The 9598-nt window shown below is 48.8% G+C and overlaps 1 protein-coding gene across 4 annotated transcripts in view; it reads right to left on the bottom strand.

Annotated features, from left to right (window-relative positions):
• Positions 1–618: 618 nt before the first annotated feature.
• Positions 619–9598, bottom strand: part of DEPTOR (DEP domain containing MTOR interacting protein) — an 86291-nt gene continuing 77311 nt past the window's right edge. For 2 of the 4 annotated variants that reach the window (XM_083359826.1, XM_083359827.1), the window contains 2 exons: positions 6975–8281; positions 619–2088 (listed from right to left, as the gene is read on the bottom strand). In XM_083359826.1, coding sequence (XP_083215952.1) covers positions 8153–8281 — 129 coding nt within the window. In that variant the 3' untranslated portion in view covers positions 619–2088; positions 6975–8152. Of the gene's footprint in view, positions 2095–6974; positions 8282–9598 lie in introns of all 4 variants that reach the window. The other 2 variants (XM_083359825.1, XM_083359824.1) reach the window with 2 other exon arrangements.

The raw sequence follows: 9598 nt of genomic DNA, 5'->3' as shown, positions 1-9598 counted from the left end.
TTCACCTTTCACTTAGCTGGCATGGCTGCTATGGCCTTCCACAGACCACAGACATTTCAGTGGTTAGCGCTGCAAATTACAGTATATCGCAGTAGAGATGGTAGAGTTTTGTAGAAGGACCGTACCATATGTGATTGAACAGCCATTTGTCTGAAATGGTATAGGGTATTCTGCCTGAGCAGGGGGTTGGACTAGATGACCTCCGAGGTCCCTTCCAACATCATCATTATATTTTTATTATTATTAGGTCCTTCTCAGTGGGAGCGCCTGCCCTCTGGAACCAGCTGCCGGTGGAGCTGAGAACTGCCCCCGACCTCCGATCATTCCGCCGGGGCCTGAAGACCTGGCTCTTCGAGCTCTTGGGCCCAGGCTGAGGAGAAATTTTTAATTGGGGTTTTTAAGAGTACAGGGTCAATTTAATATTTTTTAATTTGGTTTTTAACTTTTGTATGTTGGATTTTTTAATTCCCCGTAAACCACCCTGAGTCCTCAGGGAAAGGGCGGTATATAAATGTAACTAAATAAATAAATAAAATAAATTATAATTATTATAATTATCATAATTATTAAATTATTATTATTATTATTATTATTATTATTATTATTATTATTATTATTATTATTATTATATCTTCCATTTACTTTAATGACCATTGATGATTTGGTGCAAGATTACCGTAATTATTAGAAGCAGGCTATGTTCATATGGGTTCGGAATCAACCATTTTTCTGGATACCCATAATAAACTGAATCATAAAACAACTAAAAAGGCTGGATTCACACAGCTCACAAAGCCATAGCAAACTAATTCAAGGTTAATATAGGCAGTCCTCAACTTATGAATGGTCAGTTTAGGATTGTTCAGAGTGTCCACAGTCTTGGAAGGAGTGCTTTATGGTCTATGAAGCACTTTCAGCCATCGTAAAATGTCATACTCTCCACCCCACCACTGCAGTCACACTTCTGCATTTTAAGCACTTGGCGACCACAGTTTGCAACAGATTTGGATGCCTTCTGGCATTTTTGCCAGATTCTGACAAAAAGTCCCATTAAGAATGGGTTCACTTAATGACCATGCTGTTTGCTTAACAACCAGTGCAAAGAATGTAAAAAAAAACCACACAAAAAACAAGTCCGGTTACATGGGTGCCTCAATTGATGACCAGATTTCCAGTCTCAACTGTGGTAGTTAGTTGAGGATTACCAGTACTACTTAATGAAATATGAAATATGAAGGCCACATTTCCTTCACCTTTCTGCCCTAAGTCTTCCTTCCTTCCTAATTTAACTGCAGTTAAATTAGAGCTGACAGACTTTTTGCTCTTCCTCGCAGTGCCCAATAAATATGTCCATTATGGCATGGCTTATTCAAAACCGGGCCGAGAAAGTGGAGGGCAAGCGCGAGTGGTGGACTGGCATCATGCCACACCGGCCTACCACTTGTGTGGCCTAGTTCCCTTCTTATCCCAGTCAGGCTGCCAATCTGCAAAGGTTGGGGACCGCTGTTCCAAATTATAAAAGCTCTAAAAGTATTTAGAGAGAAGAGCTTAATTCTTTGTTTCTGCTTGCCATGTTCCCGATATCAACCTTTCTCTGTGGCTATTATGTGTAAGACAAATTGTGTTTGATAAGTGCATTCACACAATTTCAGGTCTAGGTTGGCCATTAGAGATCTTATTAGGGACAGATGAAATGTGTGAATCACAGCTTCTCACGACAAGTTGATTAGGACCTAAAAGAATACCAGTGGGGTCTTTATCCCTTGCAGGAGAGTTATTAACAGAAAGATTGAAGAATACTAAGCAACTGTGATTAATGTACATTTATCTGCATGGCTTATAGGATTCCACTTTATTTGCTTGGGCTTCTGCAACTGACAAACAAGAGTAGATTGGTTTGTTTTTTGCAATATCATAGGTGTATTCAAAACAGTATCTTGGAATCTTGGATGTCTTAAAATTGTGGCATCTATATTTACCCACCTTATTTATAAAAAAAGGATCTAAATTGTAACAAAGTGCTTGTTAGCCAAATTACAGTGTAAGTGTAATTCCAGAAATATGTAGCATGTAGCAATAGCAATAGCACTTAGACTTATATGCCCAAGATGGCGGACGTGCTCAGCTGAGCTCCGCAAGTTCCAGCTCCAGTTCCAGCTGATAGGCGTCCCTTGGGAGCCCCTCACAAGCCTTATGGCCTGCTGAGAAGGGATTGGAGGTTTGGTGAGTGGCAGAGTGGCAACGCGGAGGCTGACGAAGCCGGCAGCGGTCTATCTGGACCTGTGTTTTTTCCGAGCGACCGGCTGCTGGCTGCTGGCCCTGCTGCCTTCCGGCTGCTTCTCCCCGTTTTTTACCTTCTCCGGAGCGTCTGGGCTGCTCGTATCTGGCGTGGCGCTCCCTGCTGCTTCGGGCAGTCCGGGCCACTTTGGTGTTCTCGGGCCGGCTCGGGTTGATGAGGAGGACGCCCGTCAGCGAGGAGTTCGCCCGTGTGGCTATCCGGGCGGCGGTGGTGATGATGGCAGCGACGGCGTGGGTGTCGGCCTCGGCGCGGGTTGCAGCCTGCGCGATGTTTCTTCGGACCGCGCTCGGCGGTGATGGCGGCGGTGGCGGCAGCCCGAGTTTGGCGGCTACGGTGACGATGGCATGCTTCGGACGCTTGGGAGTTCACCAGCTTGCCTTGGGGCCGTTTCTGGCTGTGCCGGCGTTTCTGAGACTGTTGCCTCGTCTGCGGGGGCCGGCTGCTGGCTTTGGTGCCTTTTTTGGGCTTTTGACCCTTTCGCCGGCGATGGGACTCTCATGTGGCCCCAAGCCGCCTTGGCCCGCTTTGGTGCTGGTGTCGCCCTCGGGCCGTTTTGGCGGTGGAGAGGGCGACTATTATTCATCTCGGCGGCAATGGTTGATCCTTACCCTTGCTTCAGGCCGCCTCTTATGGCGACGGCGTCTTCGGACCGCTTTGGTGGCGACGGCGTCTTCGGACCGCTTTGGTGGCGAAGAGGACGACCGGGGGTTATCTTACCGGAGCAAGGATGACATGGGGCTCTTGCATCTTGTATCATCTTCGGATTGCTATTGCAATGACGCCGGTGATTCAGACTATCTCTCTTACGCTGGCCTGCCTATCCTCTTTGCCATGGACATATTTTCTTACCATCCGCCTGCCTACCCTCCCCCCTCTCCCTTTGGACCTTCAACACACCTGGGTATCGGCCACGGTGGGAGAGTGGCTGGACTTTTCCATTTGCAACCTCATAGAGCTGGGAGCTCTATGGGGTTTGCCTACCCAGAGGATACCTGGTCCACCCCCAGGAACGGAGTCTCAACCCGTCGTGAGAGGGCGGGGAGCGGCCTGTCTCTGGGGGCACCCAACTGAGTGGCAGTGAAGTTGGGTGGGGATCCAGACATCTGTTCTTTATGTTCAACCCTCCCATGGACAATTAAGGGATGCCTATCCTGGACAGTCTGGACTTTTTGACTCATGCGGCAATATACTAGCATGGACTTGTACGCCCTCAGGGGTGCCCCACTCTCCTGGGTGCGACCCGCCTCTCTAAACATTTCTAACCTCGATGACGGGCCCGAGTTTTGGGTCTCTGAGAGATGGCTGGGCAGCAGTAGGGGCCGTCTATGTAAATCTAATAGAAGGCCTCTGATTAATTTTTTATCAAATTTTTTTATAGGGCTAGGGAGTGGGGTGGGAGATAGGGGTTGTTTGGCTATGGGGGGTGGCCAATCAACCATGGTCCAGGCCAGACTTGGGTCCGACTGCACGGGGGGAGTACGGGGTGGCGTTGTCGCCGGGGCTCATGAGCGGGTCGTGGGATTAGCAATTCCCACGACGGGGAATGGCAGCAGGCGGATAGACAGGGGGCCGTATCGCCATCGGGAGGGCCGTCTCCGCTACTTACAAGCGGTGAGGCGCTCCGACCCTCTGCGTCTTCCCCGAGATCCCGGGAGCGAGGATGTGCAGCCTCCTGAGCTCCGGCTGGTGTACCTGAATGCCAGGTCCGTGGTTAATAAAGCTCCCCTCGTTAGGGATTTAGTTGAGGGTGAGCATGCGGACCTGGCTTGCATCACGGAGACTTGGTTGGGCCCAGAGGGTGGGGTCCCTTTGGCTGACCTCTGCCCACCAGGCTTCCGGGTGCTACACCGGCCACGAGCTCATGGTAGGGGTGGGGGAGTGGCGGTTACTATTAGGGAGACCTTATGTCCGCGGGAGACCACCGTGTCTCAGATAGTCGGGTGTGAGTCTCTCTTTGTGAGATTTGGCTCTGGGGCGCAGTTGGGCTTGCTGCTGGTGTACATTTCGCCTAGTCGCACAGCAGCAGCCCTGCCCGAGCTGCTCGATATCCTCTCGGGTTTGGTGGTTGAGTTTCCCAAACTTATAGTTTTGGGAGACTTCAATCTACCATCCCTGGGAGGTTCATCTGAGCTAGCTTGGGAGTTCATGGCTTCCATGACGGCCATGGACCTGACGCAAGTAATTTCAGAGCCAACCCATGAGGGAGGCCACACCCTTGACCTGATTTTTTTATCTAGACGGTGGTTGGATGATCTTGGTGGGGGCGCTCCATTTATTATGCCCCTGTCATGGACCGATTATCATCTCCTGCGGCTGGTCTTCCGTTTTGCCACCCCCCGCCGTGGGAGTACGGAGCCAATTAGATGGTACCGCCCCAGACGCTTAATGGATCCTGATAGATTCCAAGCGGCGCTGGGGTCCCCACCTGCCTCCATTGCTCACAGCTCGGCGGATGCCTTAGTGGAAGCCTGGGAAAGGGCAGCCACTGAGGCACTTGACCGGGTTGTACCCTTGCGGCCCCTGACCCGGCGCAGATCCCAGCGAGCTCCATGGTTCTCCGCGGAGCTCCGGGAGATGAAGCGTCGGAAACGGGGCCTAGAGAGCTGTTGGAGGTCTAGCCGATCCGAACCCGACCGGTTGCGGTTAAGAACCTATATTAGGTCTTATCTCGCAGCGATGAGGGTGGCGAGGTGTAATTACTTCTCCACCCTCATCGCGTCCACAGATAATCGCCCGGCCGCCCTGTTTAGGGTGACTCGCTCACTTCTTAATCAGGAGGTGAGGGAGGATCCCTTGCAGGGCCGTGCCGAGGAATTTAGCCAACATCTGTCGGATAAAATCGCTCGGATTCGGACCGGTTTGGACTCCAACTGGGCAGAGTCAGGCGATCAGGACACGGGCGGTCTTGTCAACGTTACCTGGGAGGAGTTTGATTCTGTGACCCCTGATGAAGTGGACAGGATTATGGGAAGGCTGAGCTCCTCCACATGTTTGTTGGACCCGTGCCCTTCCTGGCTGGTTTATGCAGCTAGGGAGAGGACACGAGGCTGGCTCCAGGCGGTCATATCTGCTTCCTTGAGTGAGGGCTATTTCCCCGCCGTCTTGAAGGAGGCGGTGGTGAGACCTCTCCTCAAGAAGCCTGCCTTGGACCCAGCTGTATTGAACAACTTTCGTCCAGTCTCCAACCTTCGCTTTCTTGCGAAGGTTGTCGAGAGTGTGGTGGCGCATCAGCTTCCTATGGTCCTGGATGAAGCGGATTATCTGGACCCCTACCAATCGGGTTTCAGGCCCGGGTACAGCACGGAGACGGCATTGGTCGCTCTGGTGAATGATCTCTGGAGGGCTCGGGACAGGGGACATTCCTCTGTCCTAGTCCTATTAGACCTCTCGGCGGCTTTCGATACCATCGACCATGGTATCTTGCTGCGGCGTCTCAGGGGATTGGGAGTGGGAGGCACAGTTCTTCAGTGGTTCTCCTCCTATCTCCTGGGACGCTCGCAGTCGGTGTTGGCAGGGGGGCAGAGATCGGCCCCTAGGTCTCTCGTTTGTGGAGTTCCTCAGGGGTCGGTTCTCTCGCCTCTCCTGTTCAACATCTATATGAAACCGCTGGGTGAGATCATTCGTGGTTTTGGAGTTGGGTATCATCAATATGCCGATGATACCCAACTTTTCTTTTCGACCCCAAACCACCCCAGTGATGCCCTCGCTGTGATGTCCCGTTGCCTGGAGGCGGTTCGGGTCTGGATGGGGAGGAACAGACTTCAACTCAACCCTGACAAGACTGAGTGGCTGTGCATTCCGGCATCCCGGGACATTCAAAATGTTCCATCTCTTTCTATGGGGGGTGAGCTCTTACCCCCCGTGGATAGGGCTCGCAACTTGGGAGTCCTCCTAGATTCACGGCTTACTCTGGAAGATCATATAGTGGCCATGACTAGGGGGGCTTTCGCCCAGGTTCGCCTGGTGCGCCAGTTGCGGCCCTATCTGGACCGGGATGCCTTGTGTACGGTCACTCATGCGCTCGTGACCTCTCGCCTTGACTACTGTAATGCTCTCTACATGGGGCTTCCCTTGAAGACCACTCGGAAGCTCCAACTGGTACAGAATGCGGCTGCGAGAGTTGTCTTGGGAGTTTCCCGGTACTCCCATGTTACACCTTTGCTCCGCGAGCTGCATTGGTTACCAGTTGTCTTCCGGGTGAGGTTCAAGGTCTTGGTTATGATCTTTAAGTCCTTACATGGCATGGGTCCGGGTTATCTCGGGGACCACCTGCTGCCGGCGTCAACTCCCCTCCGCCCTGTGCGTTCCCACAGAGAGGGCCTCCTCAGGGTGCCTCCAGTCAGGGAATGCCGACTGGTGGCCCCCAGGGGGAGAGCCTTCTCTGTGGGCGCCCCGGCATTATGGAACCAACTGCCGGTGGAGCTCCGGATGGCATCAGACCTCCGAACCTTCCGTCGCGGTCTGAAGACCCATTTATTTGAATTAGCTGGTCTGGCCTGATGGGGGATTATGGGTTTTAAATTGTTGTTTTAGAATGGTATTATTGTTTTAATTGGGCATTGGTTTAATCTTTTTTTAACTTTTGTATTGTTATTTTTATATGACCTGTGAACCGCCCTGAGTCCCCAGGGAGAAGGGCGGTATATAAATTAAATAAAACCTTAAAACCTTAAACCTTATATACTGCTTCAGCATATTGCCCCCAACAATCTGGGTCCTCATTTTACCAATCTTGGATTGATGGAAGGCTGAGTCAACCTTGAGCTGGTCAGTATCGAACTCCTGGCAGTAAGCAGTGAGTTAGTCTGCAATACTGTATTCTAACCACTGCACCACCACAGCTCATATTAAACAAGAAGCAATGGATGGATACTAATCAAGGAGAGATCCAACTTAGAAATAAGGAGAAATTTCCTGACAGAACAATTAATCAGTGGAATGGCTTGTCTTTAGAAGTTGTGGATGCTCCATCACCCGAGGTTTTAAGAAGAAAGTAATCATTTTCTTTTGGGATAGTTTTTTAACTTCCCAGTCTAAAACTTTAGACACAGGATTTGCTAGCGATCTCCTATTAAAGAACTCACCAGATCTAACTGGTTTAGCTTTTCAAGATTAGCCAAGTTACAGAAAAGACTTAATTATGCAAAGCCGGCATGTTTCAAATGTCCACTTGCTTCCTGTTCCATAACTTGTCCAAGAACTGGGTCTTCCTTAGAACCAAATTTGTAACGATCCTTATTTTAAAATAAAAGTGTACAGTACGTCTAGCTGTACATTTGAACTGAAATTGTTACCAGATCCTTAAAATCAAAATGGTATCTGGATATGCTCCAAACAAATTGAACACTGACTTCTTGAATTCTCAGCCAGTTCAGTTATTGCTTCTGCTGGCTAGGAATTCTGGAAGTTGTGCTTATAATATGTCTGGAGATATTACATTGGAAAAACTGGGCTCATCCCTATACAATCACAAATTAAAACACAAATTAAAAGAAAAGACAACATTGAAGAGCTTGGCACAAACATGATTCCTAAAGGAGGGATTTCACAGCTGCATCGGATCTTGTTCATCCATTGGATTGACCGTCTAAGCTTGCCGTGACTTGGATGTGCAACAGTTCCTGTGTGTGGTACAAGCTGATTTGTGCTTATCTAGTTTAGGCTCACCAATGCGTACCTCTGGTCTTAGACTACATCCACTGAAGACTCTATTATTAAAGAGGGGAAGGAAAGTACTTAGAAGGCAAAATTGATCTCTGAGAAAAAGTATGTTTTTATCCCCTTGTGTAATGTTGGTTGGGTTTGCTCAGTGTCTGAATCCACAGTGGGGGAGGAGCAGGTCAAACATCTGTCTCAAGGCTCGATTTCTTCCATCACTTCCATGACGATGGTCCGTGGACCGGTTAAGATGAGGTTGCTCACAGTCCTGTAATCGGCGTGGAGAACGTTGAGCCCGTTCACTGAGATCACAAACTGACAAACCTAAGAGGAGAAGAAGCAGCAACCAAAGAAATTCAGTCACGATGGTGGAGAATAGCACCACTTTTTTCCTCTGAGCGTGAAAGCAAACTGGGTACAAAGCCCCCACAAGCTTTCTGCAGCCCAAAGCATCTGTTTTAATATGACAGTTACCAGCACTTTTAGAGTTATCCATTAACGTTTGAATGCCTCTCTCAATAATAAAGATTCTAATAAAGATCCTTCTGAATTTTAACAAGGGCAGTCTGCTAAACTGGAAAGACGGTTTACAGTGGCAGGAGAACAACAGAGGAAAGACAAGGAATGCGACAGAGGTCTTGGCAGGAAGAGGCAAGGTTGCACAATCCGACTGGAAAAATCCCAAGAGAGCTGCTTAATTTTGCAGAACTTTGGGAGCAAGTCTTAACCCAAAGAAGAGCTACCAGGAATGTAACAGGGAAGGCACTCAATGTTTTCTTGTACTGCAAAAACTAAAAATAAACTAAAATCTGACACGATTCCAAAGTTTTTGGAACGTTAATTAACTTCCTCAAAGTTACTGTTGATCATGCAGTCTATGCAGCAAAGATGCAATTCCCATTGGCCGAGCTATTCTCACGTTTCCTTATTAGAGCTGTCTTTTAAAATCTCCAGGCTGAAAAATTGTCTATTTTTGAGGCTCTTCCTTGGGGGAATCTTATAATTACTGAGTGCGCAAGAGGGTGGGGGCTGCATTTCCTTTGCACAGTTTAATCATGAGATCTTTTCCTGACTTTTCCTTCATGAATCTGTTCAGCCCAGATTTTCTCCACCCACTTTGGGGCAGAATTGGGAGTCCCCTATTTAAAAGAAGATTGAACCTTTGTGTGAATATATCACAGTCTAGTCTTCCTTTTAGCAGTGTCTTAAAATACAACAGAAACTGCTGGGGGCGGGCATGGCAATTTCCTGACAGGTTTCAGTCATGCAGTTCTGATTTTCTGCAGCTCATTTTGATAAACATGTGGGTGACCAGAAATAATGCAGGACAGAGCTTGGACATTTTAAATGAACAAAGCTTTCTGCAGCATTGGTCTGCAGTCCCATCTGTCAAAATGTGAAGACCCGCGATGTTTCTAAAAATCATAACGTTTCGGTCCTCTTTGCACGTAGCTTTCCCAAATCTATCTTTCTGTCTTTGTTGTGTACATTTTCTGCAAGCATTTCAATCTCTCAGTTCTATGATCCAGTGGCTGGAACTGAGAATGTGTAATCTAACCAAGAGAAGGACTAGAGGTCACATGAACAGCAGTCTTCCATTATTTGAGGGACTGCCACGGAGAAGAGGGGTTGAATTTATTC

Source organism: Vipera ursinii, assembly GCF_947247035.1.
Source record: "Vipera ursinii genome assembly, chromosome: 3".
Taxonomy (NCBI): Eukaryota; Metazoa; Chordata; class Lepidosauria; order Squamata; family Viperidae; genus Vipera; species Vipera ursinii.
The sequence above is the reverse complement of the archived record's forward strand: the minus strand, read 5'-3'. Positions and strand labels throughout refer to the sequence as shown.